Genomic DNA, 25,494 nt, shown 5'->3' with positions numbered 1-25,494 from the left:
ACTGCAACAACTCTGTGCTGCTCCAAAAGTAATCTTGGCGTCTCATCAAACCATCTGCCCCTCCCCCCTATGCGTTGCATCACAGGGTCACATGACTTCCTCAAGGTGAACAAAGGTGAACTTTCCTTTCAATATGTGCTGCTGCCTATTTCTATAGATGTAATACAAGCTGGTTTTGACAATGCATGGCTCTGCAAAATGTTTTAAAGATTTCTAACTTTCCAATAAAGATTTCTACATATGCTTTATACATTAATACAATATTGATTTATAGCTACATACTGTATATAATTTGGGTATTCTCACTTAAGAGTTTGGTCAATAAGCTTTATTAAACCTATAGTTCATAACTGAAAATGTACTATATTTCCCAGTAATATTGATTGAGGTTTTTGAAAACTAAAACTGGCATGATTTCACCATCATATCAACAAGCATGTTTTTTCGTAGTTGCTGAAAAGACACAAATCTGACTCATTCCGGTTAAAGATATTTTGTGAATATGAACACATAGTCCACAAAAGTGCCCTCTTCAACTGTTAAATAGTAGTATGTTTCTTTATTCTGTTTGACGTAAGGTATTGGACCATAAGATTCTAGTCCTACTTTGCGTTTTGGACAATAGGATGCAAACTGTGTCTGTTCTGCACCTGTTCAGCAGCTGGATTGGTGATCCGACATGAACAGGCTACAATCTCCTCGAACAATGGGTGGATCTGTTATTCAGTGCTCACCCAAAATTTGTAGGGCAGTTCCTTTTATACAAAATAGATGAGATAAACCTTTCAATAAGGCAAGAAAGCAAATTCAGTTTGATAAATACTGGTAAGCATTTCCTGCAAACTTTAGCTGGCCATAGATGCTGCTAATTACTTGATTCCCCCATCAACACAGGCAGTGTTGATGGGGGAAATCCCTCCTGTGGGACTGTTGTGTTCTCCTGGTAAGGGGGCACAGTGTGCCATCCCTGTCTGGAGAACACAATGATTATTGCCAGCGACTATAGCTTTAGAATTATATACCAAAAATCTGAAATGCTGGTTGTACCCAAGTAAATCTATAGATCCACGTGGGTACAATCAGCCTGCCCATAGATGGATTGACTCTCGGTCGGTTCCTGCTAAAGCAACCAAGATTCAAACCATCTATGGCCAGCTTTATTTTGTTGACTCAAATAAGCATCCAAGTAAATCTTGATTATTTTTTATGTTTTCCTGGCAGATAAAGTACCCATACTGTGTCATTGAACTAATAAAATGTGTATGATACATGTTCCTCTTAGTGTTGCGTATGCAAGCAAAAAAATGACCATTTCCTTTGCAATACCCCTTGCTTAGGTGGAATTACTTAAGTAATGTATTTTTTTCTTTCTTTTCTTTTCCAGAACCACCACGACCAATTGCCCCCCCACAACTCCTTGGTGTTGGTCCAACATATCTCCTTATTCAGCTGAATGCCAACTCAATTATTGGAGACGGGCCTATTATTCTTAAGGAGGTGGAATATAGGATGACCACTGGGACTTGGACTGAAACCCATGCAGTGAATGCCCCAACCTACAAGCTATGGCATTTGGACCCAGATACAGAATATGAGATTAGGGTTCTGTTAACAAGACCAGGGGAAGGTGGAACAGGGCAACCAGGGCCTCCACTGATTACAAGGACTAAGTGTGCAGGTAAGACAGTTTTCTTGGGAAACCCCAGATAGTTTGAAGGTGCACAAACCCAATCTCATAAATCGGTAGATCTGGGTGTTTGGCTAAAGTTTGAGAGGCTATTGAATGAGTACAAGTAATTTACTATGTACACTTACTAATGCAGTCATTTATCACCACTTCCTTACCAGAGAAATCACTATTTCTCATATAAAATTTGTAATGCTATGCCCCACAATCATATATTTAAACTCCCTATACACATACTACTTTCTAGATTGCCACAAAATATTTCCACTATGCAAAAGTCAAAACGTTAAATATTAGATTCCTGCACTGCAGCTGACTTGAGATTTTCAAAGCTGCTTGGCGTGATTGCATCATGGAATCTCTAGTTCCCAGGGTTTAGACAATTGCTCCAAACTACAGTAATTGTGCACTAATAAACAACAAGGAAACACTAAACCGCTACCATAGCCTGTTATGTAATGGAAAAGACGGCCAAAAATAAAAAATTATCAGCAGCCTGCGCTGTTCAACTAATTTTAAAAAGGCTTTAAGTTTTTGAGAGAATTGCCTATAAAATGGTGCTAACCTTGTTTTGGAAAGACTCATTCATTTTTTTACCTAGTTAGTGGTGCGGTGAGTGACTGCATTCTTTGGGGTAGTAGTGTCATTTGCTTTCGTGTGTAGAGCTTTGCAGGAGATCTTGGCTGTCTAAGCAATTCAGTGACTTGACTTTGTAATTGATATAATGGGTAACTTGACAGATATGAGTTTTTTGAAAAAGCTGAAGAGAAGGTTTCTTTCTGGGAAGTGGCATTGTCACAAACATCACCACCTTCATGGGACCTGATGTTCAGATGAATCCTCTTTTCGGATCTGATGAGTGGTTGCAGCAATCTTTATTACTCTATAAACATGAAGATAAGTCACAAAGTCACAAAGTCATGTGTGATTGGGAGAGAGTAAACATTAGAGCCATGTGATCACATTTGGGCAGCTATAGACCTCACTGAGCTGTTGAGCTTATGGGCATGATGTGGCCAACAAGCATATTCATTTTCCTAACATAAAAGAACACCCTTTTGTGATTGGAGAGAACAGGGGCAGGCGATTGCACAAGCTTTTCTAACCTGTCCAATTGCTTCTTCTTCTGACAAGCCTTTGTCTGTCTGCTGGTGTTCCAAAAATAATGCCCGTGGTGACCTCTCATTCTGAAAGTGGTAGGTGCTTGGGTCTCGTATTGGTCCCCTTCAGACCCAGCATAAGAATGCAGACAAAAACTTTTGATTTTCCTTAGTGGCATACTTTTGTCCAGGAACATTGCATGTGTTTTTCACAATAACACAAGTGAACAAATGGTTCAGTATATACAATAAATATGAAAGCTTTGTGCCTATTAGATTATAAGCATTCCCAATAGGTTGTTGTAAATTTGCTGTAGTCCTGCGTGACTATAAATGTGGTAGCTATTCTGAATACTTGGCCATGAGCTATACTCAACATTTACAGTGGGCACTTTGCAACTGGACACCAATGGATGGGTATATCATAAAAACAAGTGATATCTCCTACAACTCAACAATTTGTTATACAAGATGTCAACTGAACGACTTTACGGTGGAAGGCGTAGGTCATTGTAAGTTGCCCAAGTCCGACTACCTAGGGGCATATCATGGAGAGACAGTGGGCGCTTTTAAATTTGTTTCAAACATATGTTTGTGTGCTTCTGTTTATCCTCCTTCTCCTATCCTAATACAAATATTTAGTCCCCTGGCTGTCCTTGAATTTGCCCTTTGTGTTGCCCACAGTGAATTGCAGGGCAAAGGCATTCCCATTGAAGAAAATATATAATGACTGTTTTTCAAACAAGAACTGCTTACATCCCGACATGGAACTGCATGTTGTAAACCCCAAACTAGATTATTAAACACAGCATTACTGTGATTTTGCTTGATATGCTTCTGTATGCCACACATATTGTTAGAGTAATGAGAGTGCAAGCACTGAATTATTATAAGATAACCCCACTGCAGAAGGTCAGCTAAACTAAAGAATCTTCCTACTCTAGAGGATGGTTTAAGTGGAATTGGCATTTGAATTTCTGAGTGGAGTGTGGCTGTCTTTAGCTAAGCAGCTATGCTAAACAGTACTTCAAATGCTTGTTTTGTCAGGTCACATCACAGAACTGACAATTAAATATGGCACTATCAGCATTTAAATCACATAGACTATGGAAATTCTCTGAGATTAAAACAGCTCAGCCAAGTCAGATGGCGAGCTAAACAAAATAATGAACCTTTCCCAACCTCCTCCCCTCTCTGCTGCCTTTTCTTTAACATGACCATGCCAATAAATTTTTGTTATGAATCTCTGACTTTATATTCCAAGCCACCTTACAGAGTGCTTAGCCTAATTGAGAAACAACTGTCAGGTCCCGGAATTTAATATACACTAGACCCTGTATTCTTTAGTTTAATTATCTTTATTTTTAAGCCACTTTCTTGAGAAAAAACACAGAAAAAGCAGCCTAATTTGTACGCCATATGTCATATCTATTTTTTTTTTTTAAAGGTACCTTACAGCTGTTTATGGGATGTAGACGCTTGCAGTTACTCATTTGTAGTCTGGACTCATAGCTATATTACTTTTTTAATGAAATAGTAAAGACATAGAATGGCATGGTAGGGCTTTTAGGTGTGGTTCAGATCCTTGACACATGTATCTACAGCATAACCTTTTGTACTTGCTTTTATGTTTGTGGGTAAGGTTGAATTTATTGCAGTGGAGCATAAACTAGTGAGCACACTGACTTGCATTTCAAGTATTTCCTTTGTTAATTTATATTTTCTTCACCCACAAGTGCACCCAGGTAGGCAGGCTTCTTCAAACAGGCTCTGTGCTTCAGTTACTGCAGCTGGTGTTTAGGCGGGCAAAGCAACAGTATTTCGATACTAATGAGGGAGCGAGACTCAAATTCAGTGAGTGGATAGAAGAGGATTATGTGATCCAATAGGAGCAGGAGGAACGTGCATGGGTGTGTCCCCATCAAGATGCAATAGTCATAACTCAAGAACAGGGGTCTCAAAACTTTCTAAACAAAGAGCTATTTTTCTGTCCTTCAGACTTTAGGGGGGCCAATTGTGGTCAAATGGGTAGAATGTACAATGTCCCAGAATGAGCGGGAGTAAACAATTTCCCAGGCTTGGTGGTCAGTGAGAGTAAAAAAGTATCTGTGGTCAGTATGAGAAAAAATAGTGCCCCACCATTGGTACAAAATTGGCATCAGTTGGAACAGTGCCCCATCATTGATATCAGTGGGTAGAATAGTGCCCTTGCACTCTTGTTCCTTCTAATGGACCTGTGTTCTTTTGGGGCAGACCATTCCCATTGTACTTGGTTACCAATTCTTAACTTAGAGTGTTAATTTAGAAACTTGTAGGTAGATTCACAGAGAGCGCCGCAACTTTAATGCGGCGTAGTGTATCGTATTTACGCTATGCCGCCTTACGTCAGAGAGGCAAGTACTGTATTCACAAAGTACTTGCCTCCTAACTTACGGCGGCGTAGCGTAAATGGGGCCGGCGTAAGCGCGCCTAATTCAAATTAGGATGAGGGGGCATGTTTTATGTAAATGGAGGGTGACCTGACGTGATTGACGCATTCGCCGTCCAAGTACATTTCGCAGTGTGCATTGCTCCAAAGTACGCCGCCAGGACTTATTGGTTTCGACGTGAACATAAATTACGTCCAGCCCTATTCACGGACGACTTGCACAAACGATGTAAAATTTTCAAATTTCGACACGGGAACGACGGCCATACTTTGACTAGTCCAGCTATTTGATGGAATAACTTTACGTCTGAAAACGCCTTACGTAAACGGCGTATCTTTACTGCGACGGGCGCACGTACATTCGTGAATAGGCGTATCTAATCATTTACATATTCTACGCCGAACTCAACGGAAGCGCCACCTAGCGGCCAGCCTAAATATTGCACGCTAAGATACGACGGCGCAGGCTGTCGTATCTTAGCTAGGTTTAAGTGTATCTCAGTTTGAGAATACACTTAAACTTAGGACGGCGCAGATTCCAAGTTAGGTCGGCGTATCTACTGATACGCCGGCCTAACTCTCTCTGAATCTAGCTATTAGATCATACTGGCAACTGTAAAAAAAAATGTTCCTTCCAGTACTATGCAAGACTACTAACCACCATGCTGTCACGGATACCATATATATCGTAATACCAGTATGCCATGCCTGTCTATGATTACAATATGTATGCATGTATATTATGTTTGTACCATTAAAAATTTTCAACATAATATTCGGGGGGGGGGGAGGAGAATAGTGCCTTATGAGTGGTATCGATGGTCTCGGCTGTAGCCTAATATTGGTATCAGTGGGAGGAACAGTGCCCCGTTATTGATATCAGTAGGCAGAATTAGTGTTCTGTCATTGGTATCAGTCAGAGGAGCAATGTCCCATTATTTCTATTACTGGGCAGAATTGGTGCTCCATCATTGGTATCAGTCAGAGAAATAGTGCCCCATCGCGTGTGTCAGGGGGAGAAATAGTGCTCTATTATTGGTATCAGTGGGGGCAGTTTTCCCCCCATCATTGGTATCTTTTTGTGAAATAGTGCCCTGTGATTGATTGCTATAAGCTGGAGGAATGGTGCCCTGTGAATTGGCATCAGTGTAATAGTACCCCATCGTTGGTGTCTGTGAAAAAAATAGTGCCTAGCAGAGGGCCGCAGTTTGGAGATCCCTGCTGTAGAAGGTACAAAATTTAACCAACCCCTGTTGTATATGGAAACGTTTGCCCTGTTGCATCACAGTATATATTTAAGTAGAACTACCTTCCCTTGATGATTTTTCTTTCTGAATTTCAAATATTCAATTTCCTTTTCACACCTCTAGTAAGAATAGTTGCTGATATAAGAAACTTGCCTAGTTAGCATACTGTACTATTTTTATGTTGTTGCCAGTGCGACATTGTCCTATTATACTGTGGATTTCTAGTGCCTGCTGGGCTTCCTCTGTATTTTTGTGTTCTCACAAAAGCTGGAGGGTCAGCAGTTCACTGCATCCAGAACTTTAATATATCTACCCTTTGCCAGAGTTGCTTTCTTCTTCCATCAAAATTCAAAGCACTTAATGTTTTTCAATAAAAAATTATACTTCTGCTTCAGCAAGTAGCCTGTTTTCCAACTTTAATAAAGTTTCAAGCAGCTTAAAGTAGACCTAGCCTTCAAATGTAAACTTTACATGAAGCATTAGGACACGTGTCATATTTGAGTAACAAGTCCTCCTTGCCATGAATATAAAAATGTTGCGTAGGCGCAGCCTAGATCGCATGCTCTCTGCTATTCATCATTAGGGACTGCAGAGCATGTCAATAGTCAGGCAGACCTTGTGTGGTGGTCTTGGTAGCGATGAAAGGAACAGTACAGCACAAAGGATGCAGAGGCTGCAAGTATAATGAGAACTATGGCTATATTATAGAAAGATAATTAGACTATTTGTAAAGGCAAGGTTTTCAAGACATTAATACACAAACGATAAGAATATTTACAGTAAAGAGATCTTGCTTCAACTTTTTCCAAACCTTCTGGTTTCAGTTTTATCATGGGGGGAGGGGAGATGATGGATAACCAGTGCTATTGATTTTACTGTTTGTTTTGTCCGCTTCACAAATTAACAGTGATTACCCACCCCAGGCCAAATGCTTGTTACTTTACTAGTAGTAGTCATTAACAGCTGTTAGTAATTTGTTGAGATGTTTAATTTGTTTTATCGATGTATTTGCTGCCCAAACTGACTAGAAGCAACAAACTAATAGCATAGGTGTTTAGTTGCATTGTCAATATACAGCATATAATGTCCATATTGGTTTGTGTTTATTATGGAATCTAATGTATACTTTAGGACTGAAATCCTTGTGCAAGTAGGACAAGATCTTTTGAAATGGCCCGAACTACAAATAGCCAAGCATCTGTAATTTCTACAACTTATTCCAGGGCACCCAGATATATTAAATGGGTTGTAAAGGTTTTTTTTTTGTTTTCTAAATAGGTTCCTTTAAGCTAGTGCATAGTTAGTTCACTTACCTTTTTCCTTCGATTTCCCTTCTAAATTTTGTTTTTCTTTCTCTGAATTTCTCACTCCCTGTTTCTCCTCAGTAAGCTTTCCACCATCATCTGAGCCGTTCTGGCTGGGGGATAGTCAGCCAGAACAGCTTACTGAGGAGGAACAGGAAGTGAGACATTTAGACAAAGGAAACAAAGAAAAAAACATTTAGAAGGGAAATCGAAAAAAGGTTAGTGAACCAACTATGTACTAGCTTAAAGGAACCTATTTAGAAAATAAATGAAACAACCACTTTAACCTGGTGCAACACAGTACATTTCCATAAAAACACAGGGTTCAGGCTAAATCCTTTTAGACATGGTGGATCCCTACCCATAGGTTGCAACTAATACAGTTGAGTGATCAGATGTAAGAGGAGTGTGATTTATTTCAGATTGCCCTATGCACTGATGAGTCGGGGAACATGCAACCCACCACTAGCTAGGGGGGCCCCTTCCCATTGTCTTATTTAAGAGGAACCTGTCAGGATAGTATTCTGGGGTCTGACTTGTGAACCATGAAGGATGGGGGGCTTTGTCATCTTTCATTTATTTTCCCAAACAAGCCTTATTGGAAATATGCATAAGAAACAATGCAGCAAAATGACAGTCTATGAAACAAGATAATCTGAAAACCAGATCAAGGTGAGGATAAAACAAACTGGAAAGCCAGGTGTCAGATTCATTACAACTTGGAGATATGACTGTAACTCAAAGCAGATATACCAAAATAACAAAGCCAAGCTGGCAATGCATGCCAACATCTGAATTCTAATACAAAGCATGGGAATATATTTTCTCCACAGAGTCCAGAGCACAATGGGAAAACTTGCGAGGGGGAGGGAGGTAGTTTGCAGTTAGGGAAAAGGCTGCAAACTACCTTGAGCCGTGGTGGAGGGGGAGGAAATAGGGGAGGGGGATGGTGCCAAGAAGGCCCTCTGGTGTGGAGTATCCTCAGCCACTCTGTACCAAGGGTGGGTTGGGCCATACGGTTAGTGCTGTAATAAAAATGCAGGGTGTAGACCTAATGCACAGTAAGAGCTAGTGGGGAAATAGGGTGTCGTTCAGGTTTCGGTCGTGTCAGGTGGTGTCTGTTGAAGGAAAATTGTTCACAATCTCGTGGTATTCTTCCATCATCACTGAATTACTTGGTGAATCACTGACCAATAACCAGTATACAGAGAAGTGAAATGTCAGGACGTGCTATGTACATACTGGTTTCGGGTCAGTAACTCAATAAGTAGTGAAGCCAGTGACAGATGTTGTTCCCTTTAAGATCAAACCAGAACTGGTGGCTTGCATATATTTTTTAAGTTATATTTAAAGATGATGCTGAGCCATTGTGTTCTGACGGGATGGCTCCTCCACAAGAACCTACCAGTCAGTGCCCTCAGCCATTGGCAGATGCAGATGAGCAGACCTTTTTCAGTCATGTCTAGAGGTCGACCAATATATTGTCCAATTTCTGACATTCTATTAAATCGGCCGATTGTGCTGCAAATTAGGCCGATACTTGCAAATGACTTCTGTAATAGAAGTCAGTGCAAGTCGCCTGAAGTCTACTGTTGCAGCGACTTGAGTCTCTCTTATGTGGGCAGCCTGCCAAGTCTGAGAACATCGCTGATAAAAGAAGCAGAGAGATGCAATATTTCTACTTGTCAAGGGAAAGAACTCCAGTGTGTAGAAGATCTGTTTAACCATTTAAAGACTAAGGGCCAGATCCACAGACAGTACGCCAGCGTATCTACTGATACGTCGGCGTACTTTCAAATTACCCGCGTCGTATCTTTGGTTTGAATCGTATCTTTGGTTTAAAGCTGCTTTTTTGCTGCGTATAGTTAGATTTGCCATGTTAAGTATGGTCGTCGTTCCCGCGTCGAAATTTGACTTTTTTTCTTTTTTTTGCGTAAGTCATATCTAAGTTTAAAAAATGACGTCCTTGCGACGTCATTTTGCGCAATGCACAGCGGGAAATTTAGAAACTGAGCATGCGCAGTTTATTCGGTGCGGGGACGCGCTTCATTTAAATGAATCGCACCCCCTAATCGCAGATTTGAATTCCGCCGCCAGAGATACACTACGCCGTAACTTACGGCGCAAATTCGTTGTGGATTTGAAACAGCCAAGTAAGTTACGGCGGCGTAGCATATCTTAGATACGCTGCGCCGGTGCTGATCTATGTGGATCTGCCCCTAAATCTTTTCTGACATGTGTTGCTTACAAGTAAAAACCCAGTCTTTTCTGCTATAAAATAACTTTGAACCCCCAAACATATTTTTTTTAAGAAGAGACCCTAGGGAATAAAATGGCGGTTGTCGCAATATATTATGTCACACAGTATTTGCACAGCAGTCTTTCAAACACAATTTGGGGATAAAATACACTTTAATGAATTTAAAAAAACCTAAACAGTAAAGTTAGCCCATTTTTTTTTTTTTGTCCAAATGTTTTTTGATTACCTGTTTTTTTTGTTTTTTTTATATTTAAGATGCATCACTTTTTTTTTTAATCTAAATTATACGTACAAGTGCACTGATGTTTAATTCAAGACATGTTCTGCATCACTTATTACTTAACTGTTAGATTTTATGAGATGAAGGGAAAAAAATTAAAATTGGCCTAACATATCGGTCCAAACAAAACTGCATCATATATTGGCCATCGACCGCCCCGATTTCTAAATATCGGCATCGGCCAGAGAAAAACCCAAATCAGTCAACCTCTAGTCATGTCCCTTCGACAGAAGCCAGCCACTGCACAAACAGGCCGAATGTCAGCTGGTATTGAACTGGCCAATGCCACCTGAGTGTATGGCATTTTAGACATTACCAGAAGAGAAGAGGGCTATGACCTTCAAGGAAAGGGAGGGTGATTTGTTAGGGATTTGACAAGTCAAATATTCTGGCAAGTTAAAGAGCAAGTGAATAACAATGTATGGAAAGAAAAACCACTGCAAATAAGCAGTGGAGGCTTCACATCACAAGCTCTACGTAATGAATTATTTGGACCTCGCTCAGTGGTCTGTGCAACCACTACATCCCAAATTATGTGAATGAGACTGCCTGCAACACCGCAAGCACTGCCTTTGCATATGCTCTAGTACACCTGTACCAATGAGACCTTCGACCCAAGTTTGACTTACGACAGGCGTGCTAATCTGCTCCTTCTTGCACTTGTTTGTTACACATGCACAACTGCTGCAACCAATTATTTTTTATGAGCGCTTTATTAAACAGAGCTGAAACCATGAGACCTTTTTTATTAATTTTTTTGTTCTTTAGTGGCATTTTTTTTCCTGTCTTGGGGTTAAAAGATGCCACTGCCTTGCTTTGCCTTTCAATTATTAGTATTTTCATTTCGACAAGTGTAATTATACAGCGCCAGCCTTCTTTCATCTCTCTTATGCTAAATAGCATTTGATTAATGCTCAAAGTGCCACCTTGTTTTCCTGTTTTATGCAAAGCAGGCTAGGTCTGTGAGAAGTGCTGCTGGAGGTGTGTGTTTGAAGTGCACAGCACTTTCAAAAGTTTACTTTGTGTCCCTATTATAGGGATGCAAATCTAGCTTTGAGGAGGGGGAAGTCCTAAGAAACATTGTCTGATATGTAACCTAAATATGGCATAAAGAATATTTTAGCATATTGGGTGCACAAAATATTCTGCCTGACATTTTTAAAAACTGTGTGGGAAGCTGAATTTCATTTTAAGGTGACATTACATTGGGGGTGCTCAAGGTGCTAATTGTTCTACGGATTTTGGCCAAGAGTTTTTTTTTTTTTTGTTTCTTTCCCAGCTAAATGCTTGCTATTTGCATAGTTAAAGCGAATGCTACATATAACCTTTTAGTTTGTATTACTCAGCCCTTTTAAATACATAAAATGTAACATGCAGGGCCGGATTCCAGACAAGGCCAGGCCTCGGGGCGGCAGTGGGTGCAGGGGCGGCACTGCGGCTGAGAGGAGAGTACACTTTCACTTTCATATCGGGAGTTTCCCCCTGTCATGCAGATGGTGAGAGGAGAAAAAACAGAGGGAAGAGGAGGTGAGATAGTTCTTGGCAGCAGCAACCCCCCTCCCGGTTCTCAATGTCATTTTGTCATTTTCGGCAGCAGCACCCCCCCCAATGCTCAATGTCATTTTTGGCAGCAACACCCCCCCCTGCTTCTCAGTGTCCTGCCGAAAAAGTCCCCAGGCGGATAATGTCCCCCCCCATACTGTGCAGGCGGGGGCGGCATTGAAGGACCCGGCCTTGGGGCGGCAAAGAGTAAATCCGGGCCTGGTAACATGCCTCAAGAAATGAAAATGTAGATCCTGATGCATTATTTTTCAGCAAGGCACACTGCACAAGCATGTGGAACTGCTTCACATTATAACATGCACTTTTTACCCTTCCTTATTGTAAACTCATAATGTGGACAATTCCTTGTAGGGTGAACAACTTTCAGCACATGCTGGTTAACGCGTGCCGCGTTTTTAAAGCAGGACTCCCAGAACGATCTTTTTTTTTTTTTCATGCTCGTTCAGCTTGTCATGACGGTAAGTACCCATATCTGATATCTGGGGGCTACTGAAAATCATTGTAGTAGTCTGCACTGTGTAAAGTGACAGCCATGATCCTGCAGTGGAATCCCCTCTGCACAGTGAAAACAGGTTGTTCACTCGGCACCACTGCCATTTAGAGACCACTATATACAAATAGTGTTTTCAGCATCCCTAGCTGCCCCACAGGGTATTCAATATGGATACTCGCCTCAAGCCAAGCTAAGCCAAAGTATGAAAAAAATATAATTCCTGGAGTTCCATTTTAAGGCTGTCTATTTATTTGAATGTGTTAGCAGTACACCACAATGTACCAAAAAAACACGCCTGCCCTTCTTTTAGCCATGGTAGTGTCCTACTATGCATTGTGGTGGGCTGCGATGCGGGTGTGTTGGAGATGTGTCCTTTTTAGTGTACTGAAGTGGTATTTACACTGTGTGTGGCAATGCTCTGCAGTATCTGCATTCAGAAACACATAGATGTGAAGCAAGTCTTAAAGATGCTAGAGAACTTAAAGTGGTTTTAAAGGCTGGATATTTTTTTTACCCTAATGCAGTCACTGCATTAATGTAAAAATGTCCCTGTATTTGTTTTGCCCCCCCCCTCTGTATATTTATAAATCTTAATCCAGCACTGTGCTTGTCTGCAGTGGCTCTTTTTGCTGAAGGAGGCAACAGCAGGAATCATTGGCTCCTGCTGCTGTCAATCAAAACCAGTGATCTGGGTCGGGGTTGCTCTACACTGCATGTGTCAATAGATAACACAGCCTGGGTTGAGATTGAACCAGCTGGTACACTCCTATAGGAAGTGGCGTCCTATGATGGCTCGTGGAGTAGAGGAGCAGCCCAGAATGCCGGCAGGGGGATCCAAGAAGGAGGTTCAGGGCTGCTGTTTGTAATACCATTGCACAGAGTGTGTAAGCATCCCATGTTGCTGTTTTTTATTTTGTTTAACTGCTTTACAATCACTTATGACTGACTGAATCTAATCTGCAGGTAAGCAGTCACATGTACAGCTGACATTTAGTAATTCTGATTACCACTGCTGTAAGGCCCTTTAACACTGGTGTGCTTTTGCAGCGATAAAGCACATCTTTCCAGCACATGAAAATGTATTCCTCTTTAAATTAGCTGTTCGCATCAGTGCACTTGTTTAGGCTATGCTTTTTATAACTTCTGCATGCTGGACTTCTGGTGTGATGTGTAAAAAATGCTCCAAAAACACACTTTTAAAAGAAATCCGCAGAGCAAGGAGAGAAAAATCTCTCACACACCATACAATCCCAGTGTGTAATAAGCAATAGCCTCCTCCATGAGTAAACCCTGTGGGTCAGGCGAAACATGTTGGGAGGTGGGGCCTGGGTGGAGTGAGGCTGTTATCACCTATTACACTCTGGGCTTGTATGATGTGCAGTACTGCAGACTCCTAGCTTGACCTTCACCTTCAGTGATGCACACCAAATGGGGAACATATATACCGGAGCTGAGGACCTAAAGCCAGTTTAGTTTTTTTTATTAGTCAATGGAATTTTTTTTCCCAGAAAAGTTCTTATTGAACAAATCAGTATCACAATACAGAAAGCTTTTGACAGTCAAATATTGCATAATACAGTATCAATTTGTAATCTCCATATTGAGCATCCTACCAATCCATGCTAAATATAATTCCTACTATTTCTCAACCAGTGAGAAGTCACAAGTATATTCCCATCTAGGTCCGGCCATGACCTTAGGGTACTCGATCTCAGTCAATGGAATTTTAAACGAACACACACTGTGTTGCATTCTTGGTGTGTTTTGGGGTTGTATGTCCAGGCTTCAGAGGTGCATGTTTTGGGAATGATGTTATATATTGTCCATCACAAATGCATTTAAAACTAAATATATGGTGGGTTGAAGCTTGGCACAGCGCTAAAAATCCAATTTTCATTTTTAGACGCAACAGTTTAAAAGGGCCCTAACATTTTTTGCTAAAGACTGCTGGCACATGGGAGTAAAAAATGCAGCAATTGTTACTGTTTAGAAATGAGATGTATTGTTTTCTGTGGAACACTGAACTCTGCTAAAAGCACACAATGCTTTCCTATGGCCCCTTCACACACTGTGTTTTGCTGCGGTTTCGTTACCTGCAGTTTGGTGCAGATAGAAAAAATTTAATTGACTACGTCCAGGAACGATTTGGCGCAGCTATCTGCACATAACCGCAGGTAATCGCAGTGCACTTTGTCAGCTGCGTTTGGTATAAATCTTCAGGGGGAACTGCACGCACCCTGCGGCCCCCCACCCCAAAGCACCTTGTCACCATGTTGATGGGGACAAGGGCCTCTTCCCGACAACCCTGGCCGTTGGTTGTCAAGGTTTGCAGGTGGGGAGCTTATCGGAATCTGGGAGCCCCCTTTTATAAGGGGGCCCCCAAATCCCACCCCCCACCCTAGATGAATGAGTATGGGGTACATCTCTTCTGCTCTCAAAGCACCCACCCCCCATGTTGAGGGCATGCGGCCTGGTACAGTTCAGGAGAGGGGCACTTGAGTACAGTAATTTATTTACATACGTATGTTTAATCTAGAATCTTTAGATTGTAAGCTTCATGATCTGGGCTGTCCTATTCCTTCTGTATTGTAATTTTACTGTCCCCCCTCTACATTGTAAAGTGCTGTGTAACTGTTGGTGATATATACATCCTGTAAAATAATAATGAGCAGGAGTATAAATTACTATATTACAACACTGGCAATGACACAGAAGTTTACTCATCTATACACTCACACACCTTTACATACCTATACTCCAACACTACTCAAGTCTTTTTTTACTCATGGACTTTCTGTCAAAAAGTTCCTCAGTAAATGGCACTAAATGATTACACCCGTGTGCAACTGGCCTAAAATGCCTATAGTAATCCTTGCTACAAATATGATGCTTTAGGAAGTAACGTTGGCATGAAATGGAGCTGCACAAAGCAGTTTTTTTTTTTTTTTAGACGACGCCATCTCAAGGGACTAATCTTACAGTAAACACAATGCTAATTTACATGATTTCAAGTGATTACGCTGAGAGAAAATCTCTCACAATTACACTTTGCAGCAATCGCTCCCTTTTACATTGACTGATCTGAGTTGTTTGCATTATGCAATTTTTTTTTTTTGCAAGTCACTTAGATGTGTGATTATCTCTTTGAGTTGTGCAGTGCTATATCTTAAAGTGGAACTAAAACTATAAGCAGGGCCGGATTCCAGACAAGGCCAACAAGGCCAGGCCTCGGGGCGGCAGTGGGTGCAGGGGCAGCATTGCAGCTGAGAGGAAAGGACAATTTTATTTCGGGAGTCCCCCCCAGGTCATGTCACGGATGGTGAGAGAGAAAACAGAGGGAAGAGGAGGTGAGATGGTTCTCAATGTCATATTCGGCAGTGGCACCCCCTCCCGCTTCTCAGTGTCCTGCCGAAAAAGTCCCCCGGCGGATAATGTCCCCACTGTACTGCGCAGGCGGGGGCGGCATTGAAGGACCCGGCCTTGGGGCGGCAAAGGAAGTAAATCCGGGCCTGTGAGTATGTACATTATTCTTTTACAAAAATGCATTTTCTTTGCCAACTTTGGTAAAGGGACTGGGTCTCCTTTTTTTATTTTTTTTTCTCAAACAAAGGTTTTTATTGAGCAAATGCAAAAAAAGACAGCATACAAAACTCCAGTGCATAATCACAATTAAAATCGCATGGGAGAGTACACTCATAATATGACATGGCACTACATCGAAAGCCGCACAGTATTGTCATTTCCCTGCAACCATCCCCCACCCTCCCCCTTCGGGGGCATGTACAATTTTCCATGAACCAGTCGGTCGGAGATCTAGAATAACCTGTCGTACACAAGATCTATCGGGGCTAGCCCCGGAACATCAAGCCACTGGGCCCACAGCTTTTCATATTTGCCGCTGGTCCCTCTTCTCTGGTACACCACCTTCTCCAACCTCAAAGTAACCCCCATCTGCTTAATCCGGGACTGGGTCTCTTTAAGAAATTGCAAAATACTACTAGAATTCCGCTTTTGGCAATAGTTGTCCCTGTAGAACACACATACGCCAAACTGTGCCAACGTTATGTTACTCTGCAGACATGTTTGAACTGAGAGGTCGCATGGCCTTTAATAGACATTAGATGCCAACGCCGATTGTTTGATAATGTTTAGCTGTTCCCGGCATTCCCAAGAGTAGGTTTAAAATACTACTGCTGGATATGAATATTGCTTTAGTTACCTGAGGCTCTCTAAACCATTTTGTTTTTATGATCATCTGTTTCTGTCCTTGAACCATGCTTTATGAAGAAGACACAGTGTTTGCGTTGGATAATTGTGGCCTGTAGCTTCCGGTAAATCAGACACAGGATGACATATTGTTAATACGGAACATGAAGGCATTAGTCAAATTTGTTCTCCTGATGATTTATCTTTTCCAGTCTGAGCAAAAAGTGTTAACACTGTGACGGAAAGGTGTTATTAGAGATGTCCTAAAGCAGAACATTGGTCTGGCAGTAGAATGAATTCTGTGATTATCTGTGTGCAGTGCCGGGGCTGCCTGCTCCTACACCTCGGCTTATGTGCCTGCATTTGGATTCCTGCCACTTCCCAAGCATCCTGTTGGCCTAAATTACATTGATTGCTTACATGTCGATAAATGTCATGAATTGTAGTTAGTGTCTTCATGACTTACAGGGCCAGTGAGTTGATTGCACTGCAGTCATCTGTTTTATCATTCATTAGGTGTTGGGTAACTCATCTCTGTAACCTGTAATGTATTTCCATTAACCCTTGTCGAGAGATTGAATTCACGCAAAAAAAAGTGATCTTTCATTTCTGCTGCCTAGTGTCTATATCGCATCTAATTGGGAGTTAATGTGTATTTCTTCTTTTTGCAGTCAAATATGAGAAAACTCTTGTGTTCCATTAAAAAAAAAATAATAATCTTTGAAGGCCACGTGCTTTCTTACATTGAAAGCATATTTCTGACGCCTTTTCTCCTGCGGGAGTTTAGCAGCAGAAAAACTTGTTAAAAAGGTGTAGTGTTTTTTGCCTGCACGTTTAACATCCTGACCAACAAAATGCGTAATTTATTCTGGCCTTTTTGACCTTTTTCTCCTACAGGAGTTTTGCAGCAGAAAAATACAGTAAGAAGCCAAGTTTTTAGAGATAATTCATGTTTAGGCTCCATTCACACCTAGGCGTTTTTAACGCCTGAAGCCCGACGCTATTGCAGCCTGCAATACGCTGGAGGGGTGATTTAACATCGTCGGCTATGGAGATGGTTCACATTTTTTTTCTGACTCTAAACTCCTTTAAACTCCTATTGTGTTCTTGGAGAAAAATGCTAACATCGAGGGGTGTTTGGAGGCAGGGAAAAAAAACTGAAGGCGTTGTGTTTTTTTTTTAGGGAGTTAAAGCGGAGTTCCATCGAAAAAAAATAAGTCAGCAGCTGGTGACTTTTAATATATGGATACCTGCCTGTCCTGGGCGCCCACAATGTCGGCACCCGAAGCCTATCTGTCCCTCAGGTGCTGCCTCCGCCATCTTTGGTAAGGGAATCAGGAAGTGAAGCCTTGTGGCTTCATTTCCTGGTTCCCTACTGCACATGCGTGAGTTGTGCTGTGTGATCCCACTGGTCCCTGCTGTCTTCTGGGATTTGTATGTGTCCCAGAAGACAGTGGGGGGGGCGAGGAAGACGCCAGACGTGGTGTAGGTCACTGCGACGACCTATGCCCAGAAATGGGAGCAAATACCTGGTTTACACAGGTATCTGCTCCCTCCTCCCCTCTGAAAGGTGTCAAATGTGACACCGGAGGGGGGAGGATTCCGAAAAGCAGAAGATCCATTTTTGGGTGGAACTCTGCTTTAACATGCGTTTACATGTCTGGCATTGATGCATTCGATTGGCCAGAATGCTTTTTTTTTTTTTTCCTTCAGCTTGTAGAAGAGCTCAGTTTTAGTCAATATTTCTATGCACTTTAGAGAGTTTACTGGCATATTTTCAGTGGAGCCTTTAGAGGCAGGAAAAATTTTTTTTTTTAGAATCACGATTTTGAGAGAAACTTTCAAGCAGAAAAAAACTCTGCATTCACACCTGGGCATTTGGACTTGTGGGCAGATCTGCCACCGTTCTGCCCTCGATTTTAAAACACCCAGGTGTAAATGACAAATCACACAACACACATTTCAAATGCCATTCATTTGAATGGTACCTAAAAACGCGGTGCGGTTCTGCAGCGATTGTCGCACAATAAATAATGGTGCAGTCGCTGCAAATCTCCTGAAGGTTGTCGGCTGAAACAAGTTTGGGAGCTTCTTTGGGCGACATGCTTTAGGCAATAGCAGTTTGCTGCACGTCCATCGCAGCAGACCTGGACCATGTTCTTAAGTGCCATTCAAATGAATGGCATCTGAAATGTGCAATTTGTCATTCACACCTCAGCGTTTTGAAATTGCTGGCAAAATTGTGGCAAATATGCCTGTGATTCAAAATGCCCACTAAGCATTAGCCCGTAGTTGTTTTTAAGGGCAATGTGTCTGTGTCATAGCTGTGTGATTTATCCCAACAGAAAGGCTGAGGACGGGATAAGCTCCCTCTAATGTACAATGAAGAAGGCCCATTTCTCAATTTTTAACAGTTTGTTAGGACAGTGTCCAAATCTAGTTTACAACTGAGGAGATATCTGCCAACACGGTACAGACAGGGTTAAACAAAGAGAATGAAGTAGGATTTTCCTTGTTTGAGTTTCCAAAGCATCTAAAAAGATGGAGATTATTATTATTATTATTTTTTTTAAAGTCATGCTACGAAATGGGGACATGTAACAAATATAAAATAGGTATTATCCCAATCTGACTGCAAAATACAGAAATCTCACTTTGTTATGCTTCTGTATGTGCTTGAATTAAGTAGGTTGTGCTTAATTACTAGTATTCAGTTCCGTCTCTGGCATGGTGTAAGAAATGAGCCAAAGATCAAGCAGAATTAGTTGCCAGTTTGCCAGATTAATGGGATAATGCCTTTTTACATCTACAGTAGATTGGTTTGCTGGAGACATGGTAATAGCCTTTGGAGGAGTAATCAGAACTGATCTTGTAATTGTATTAACGGTCTACATCTCATCTCTTTTGTTGACCCCTTTGTAAATGACTGCAATTATCATCTGTATTAAAGTGACTTGGGTCACATTTAGCCAAATAAATTCTCTAGATGGGATCTTGACTAGGTTTGACGCTGTGCTCTTTAGCTTCTTTCGTAGAAGAGTAAATTTGCGTGTTAATGGCTTTTTACCACTTAAGGACAGAGCCTGTTTTTCAGACTCTGGCCCAGATTCAAGTAGAATGGAGCAATATTTGCGTGGGCAAAGAGCAAAGATTTTTCTCTGCGCCCACGCAAATATTTCCATTTGCCCAGCGATTCACGGAGCAGTAGCTCCGTAAATTGCGCGGGCACTATGCTAATTAGCCCTGCGTAAGGGCGCCTAATGTAAATGATCCCGCCGGGGGCGGGAATCATTTAAATTAGGCGCGCTCCCGCGCCGAGCTAACAGCACATGCTCCGTCGGGAAACTTTCCCGACGTGCATTGCGGCAAATGACGTCGCAAGGACGTCATTTGCTTCTAAGTGAACGTGAATGGCGTCCAGCGCCATTCACGGTTCACTTACGTAAACGACGTGAAATTTAAATTTCACGGGCGGGAGGCGCAGCTATACTTTAGCATTGGCTGCGCCTGCTATTAGCAGGAGCAACCTTATGCTAAAGGCGCCGTACGGAAACTCCGTACCTTGCGTACGCAGGGCCCACGCAACTTTTGTGAATCGGTGGTAGTATGCAATTTGCATACTACACGCCGATCACAAAGGCCGCGCCCCCTAGCGGCCAACGCAAGAATGCAGCCTGGGATGTGAAGGCATAAGGAGGCTTATGTTTGTCACATCCTAGGCTGCATTCGGTGTAACGAGGTTCCTGAATCAGGAGCACTCGTTACACCGGAGCAAGTAAGCACTTGCGCCGCGCAACTATGGTTGCGCGGGCGCAAGTGCTTCTTGAATCTGGGCCTGTGTGTTTAAAACATGTTTTTTTTTGCTACAAAATTACTTAGAACCCCCAAACATTATAATTTTTTTCTAACACCCTAGAGAATAAAATGGCAGTCATTGCAATACTTTTTGTCACACCGTATTTGCGCAGCGGTCTTACAAGCGCATTTTTTTTTATATCATGAAAGATAATGTTACGCCGAGTAAATGATACCCAACATGTCACGCTTTAAAATTGTGCCCGCTCGTGGAATGGCTTAAAACTTTTACCCTTAAAAATCTCCATAGGTGACGTTTAAAAAATTCTACAGGTTGCATCTTTTGAGCTGGAGAAGTCTAGGGCTAGAATTATTGCTCTCACTCCGATTGCAGCGATACCTCATTTGTGCGGTTTGAACATACGGGCGTGACTCGCGTATGCGTTCGCTTCTGCGCACAAGCTCGTCGTGACGGGGCGCTTTAAAAAGTGTTTTCCTATTTTAATTGATTTTTTTTTTACACTGTTTAAAAAAAGTAAAAAAAATGGTATTCCTATTACAAGTAATGTAAACATCCATTGTAATAGAAAAAAAGCATGACAGGTCCTCTTAAATCTCCCGCCGCGAAAACGGTGATCTTGCGGCGAATCCGCCGTGGAGACCACTGTTATCGTTTACAGGACCGGCCACGAAAGATGAATATTTTGGTTGTGGCAGCAGCTGCTACCGTTACCGAGATATTCATCTTTAAATTGATGATGTATATGTATGTGAGTCGGTCCTTAAGTGGTTAAAGGTTTTGGCTATTGATTGCAGGTGGTATTACCCAGTATGCAAATAGATGTCGCCTATTGATAAAGTAGAGCTAGTATTAGTGTTTCATTTGTTATATTATATTTTCATACAAATTGGAAGTTCACTATCCAGAAAACATCTGATGTTGCAAGTCTCAAACTTTTAAATTTCATTCACAATGGGAAAATATATAACATTTTTATACTGAGAAAATGTAGTGAGAAAAGCTCAAGATATGTTTTGCAATCGATGGCAGCAACACGTCTCAAAGTCGGGACAGGCCCATGTTTCCCATGGTCTAGCATCCCCTCTTTTAACATTACTCTGTAAACATCTGGGAACTGGGGAGACCAGTTGCTGGAGATTTGGGAGATTAAAGGGTCACTAAAGGAAAAACTTTTTTTAGCTGAAATGACTGTTTACAGGGCATAGAGACATAATAGTTAACTGATTCCTTTTAAAAATGATTAAAAATAGATAAAAAAAACAATCATATAATGTGCCTGCAGTGTAGTTTCGTTTTTGCTGTTGTTTGCTGGTTCTCTGATGTACAGAGAGCCACTAGAGGGCAGTCAGCCAATAGAGAGCAGTGATACTTTGTCTAAAACTCCTCAGCACCAATCCAGTTTCGTTTTACACACAGTAATCACACCTCCTTGATTAGTGACCACCGTGGGAAATCTCCCAGTACTGTGGTTATCAGGAAACAGGCAACCAGGAAGTGTCCAGAACAGAGAGGATTTACAGCAACATCAAAGCAAAAACGAACAATGAGGACATGAAACCAGGACTGCAGTAAGGTAAAGGAAGCTATTTAGCTAAAAAAAAAAATTCCTTTAGTGACTCTTTAATGTTGTCCCATTTTGATGTTGCCCTATAGCTGAAATAGGATTCTGACAACTCAATAGTCCTGGGTCTTATATGCCATATTTTTGGTTTCAAGATGCCGTAAATATTTTTAATTGGTAAAAGGTCTGGACTGCAAGCAGGCCAGTTAAGCAGTCGGATTCTTCTACTATGAAGCAATGCTGTTGTCAAAGATGCAGTACATGATTTAGCATTGTCATCCTATGGATGAACTTTGAAAAAGACATCATCTGAATGGGAGCATATGCGGCTCTAAAATCTGGATATTTTTTGCAGCATTGGTGCCCTTCCAGATGTGAAAGCTGCCCATTCCATACAGACTAATGCACCCCCCATACCATCAGAGATGTAGGCTTTAGAAAAGCTGGCTTCTTTCTTGCTGGTCATCAGCTGTTCACAGTCTGGTTAACCTCTGTCCACTGCTTGTTAGTACCATTTACTTTGCCAGCTTTTTGTTGCCCTGTCCCAACTTTTTTGAGATTTGTTGCTGACAATTTCCAAAGGACCTTATTTTTTTGTCTTAAAATGGTCCATTTTCTTGGTTTAAACATTTGATATGTTTGCTATTGTGAATAAAATATACTATAGGTTTATGAGATTTGCAAATAATTGTGTTCAGTTTTTATGTAGATTTTACAAAATGTCCCAACGTTTTTGGAATCGGGGTTGTAATTACTGTTAATTACAATTTTAGTACAAACGGCCTGCCTGATTTTTTTTTTCTTATCAGTCAGTGCTTCCGGCTATAGCTGGCAACACGGCTCCGTGTATTCTGTGGTGGGGAATCTCTCTGCTGTTAAAACACAGCCCAGTGGGAGTGCTTCCTCATCCACCTTGAATGCATGGATGAGCCCATTATGTGGCACTTACATGCAAACGATGCCCACATTGTGGCCGCATACATCCAAGCGCCTATTTCTTCTGGGACAGCGGACTCCGGCTCTGTGACTGGACAGAGTCACGTGACGTCACTCCCATGCATGCGCGCAGGAACCATCAGTCGCTGCACTTGCTAGTGAAGAAATAACACAGAGGACCGTTTCTTTACAGGGCATGCACCGATGACATCGGCGCAAGCTTATATGGTAAATCTCTTCTAAACCGTGCAGGTTTAGGAGATATTTACAGTACCTGCAAGTAAACCTTACTATAGGCTTACCTGTAGCTACAAGTTGTGTAACAACATTTACAACCACTTTAAACCTACAGGTTAAAAAAAAGATTGTTTGGCCAGCTTTAGGCCTAGTTTACACTTGTGGTTTTGGGTGTGGGAGGGTAAAAACAGGTGATTAAAAAGCACCCCCCACAAAGCTGAAAAAGTAGATGTATGGTAGTATAAAAATGCATGGCAAATATTATCCTTCTGCTACATTTAGTACTGCTGAACGTGGCATATTCAAGTGAATGTGACTGCGCTTCAACCCTGAGCCAAACGCTAGCTATTCCTGTTAATCCAGCCCATTCTATTTCTTAATAGGAGGCGAAATTGCATGTCTATAAATATATATCATTTATAGTGTATGTATATGTGTGTGTGTGTGTATGTATGTATGTATGTATGTGTGTGTATATATATATATATATGTATGTATGTATATATATATATATATATATAATATAATATATTTTTACCATTAAATAATGTCCTCTTACTATCACAGTAACACCAGACAGGAAGGGAGGGGAAATCTCCACAGCTACACAGGCAGAAATAAATATCCCCTCCTCCCCTTTTTTTTTTTTGTTATTGGCTGGTTTCACTTTGTCTTGGTAAATGTTTGTCACCATGATTGTAAGTAAGAGGAAAGCTCTAGCCGAGCCCTAGACAGGAAAACAAATCTTTCCCTTCTCCAACCAAACCCATTTTGGCCAGACTTGCATTTTAATCTGAGTCTGGAGTGCATCTCTAAAGTGTTTCCATCTGATAAAATTCAGGTTAGTTTACACTAATCCCATTTATTGCTTTGCTTGTTTCAGCCCTCGCTATTAAAGCCACTTGTTATGTGTGTCTGTCACAACTAGTTGGAGTTAATGCCTCAATCCTTGTAAAAGTTGTGTGATAGAAATATATGGTGTCTGATCCATTTCATCTGGCAGACCTAGTTCTAAACCTCTCTTCGGTTATTAGCTCGGGCCAGCCGCTCGGAGAAAGATATAGCAATTTGTTCCTTTCCCTGCTAGGTCACGCTTCACTTGCACACATTACCATGATGTTTACAATGGGGCCTTGTAATATTCTCCATGCATATTTATGTGTTTGTGTTACACTTAGTTAGCAGGAGATGCACTGCTCTCTTCATGAGTGACAAATGGGGAGAGATACACTTTTCAAATGGCATTGTAACAAGTTCAGCCGTATCACATGCTAATGAAAGCAGACTATTTCACATTCTGGGAGTTTTTATAGTGCCTTTTTACAGCTTTTTTTTAAGCAATAAATATCACACTCTACCTCCTAATTGCTAATGCTTGTGAAGGCATTGATGGGCTGACTACAATTATGTTTGGAGAAAAAAAGCAAAAGCAAGCAGATATTTTGCAAGGTAGTGATTAGGTGTGGGTGTTATTTACCTGTATATTGCAGGGGACTTGAAAGCAGTCAAGAAATTATTGGAAGGGAACCTACTATGTAGGTCCAATTGCTAAAATCTCAGGTTTGTGTTATGACTCGGATATACTGTATGCAGTCATTCTATCAATAAATAGACCCCCAATCACAGTTCTGCTTACATGAAGTGTCTCCATTACATCAGGTCTACTTATTACAGTCCCCCCTTTTTTGGGGGCCCCATCAGAGTGCCCCCTTACATCAAACATCCCCATCACAGTGATCCCTTTGATCAGGTGTCCATATCACAGTGCTCCCTTACATAATTTGTCCCCCTCACAGTGCTTTCTTACATTGGGTCCCCCTCGCAGTGCCCCCTTAGATTGGCTGCCCCATCAGCATGCCCCTTACACCGGACATCCCCATCAGAGTGACCCCCCTTAGACCGGACGTCCCCCGTCAGAGTGACCCCCCTTAGACCGGACGTCCCCCGTCAGAGTGACCCCCCTTAGACCGGACGTCCCCCGTCAGAGTGACCCCCCTTAGACCGGACGTCCCCCGTCAGAGTGCCCCAGAAATTGTCATGTAAGGGATATCCTGTGAATGTTCTCTGCTTTTCAAGCAGGAACTTACGTTTTTGCTTCTATGCAGCAATTTTCATGTAAATGTATGGCGATACAAAGTGCTGGAACACCTATTGGAAAGGGCCTTAATTTTCCTATAGATCTAAAATCAGCTATTGTATTTGAACATAAGTGTTTTACATACCATAGTTTTGTATGAACCCTTTTCGCAAAGATTTACGTTAGGAATTTCCCCCAACTGTGGGCACATGGCTGCTTGGTAAACAAAGGAGAGGAGTGTGCTCTTGGGCCCTTTGTGTGTACACAGAATTTGTGCATCATAATGTTCTTTTGTATA

The 25,494-nt window shown here is 41.6% G+C and overlaps 1 protein-coding gene across 16 annotated transcripts in view; it reads left to right on the top strand.

Annotated features, from left to right (window-relative positions):
• Positions 1–25,494, top strand: part of PTPRK (protein tyrosine phosphatase receptor type K) — a 564,328-nt gene that overhangs the window by 273,106 nt on the left and 265,728 nt on the right. For all 16 annotated transcript variants that reach the window (XM_040350403.1, XM_040350400.1, XM_040350398.1 and 13 more), the window contains exon 7: positions 1,385–1,678. In XM_040350403.1, coding sequence (XP_040206337.1) covers positions 1,385–1,678 — 294 coding nt within the window. The remainder of the gene's footprint in view (positions 1–1,384; positions 1,679–25,494) is intronic.

The sequence above is a fragment of the Rana temporaria genome, chromosome 4, assembly GCF_905171775.1.
Source record: "Rana temporaria chromosome 4, aRanTem1.1, whole genome shotgun sequence".
Lineage (NCBI taxonomy): Eukaryota > Metazoa > Chordata > Amphibia > Anura > Ranidae > Rana > Rana temporaria.
The sequence above is the reverse complement of the archived record's forward strand: the minus strand, read 5'-3'. Positions and strand labels throughout refer to the sequence as shown.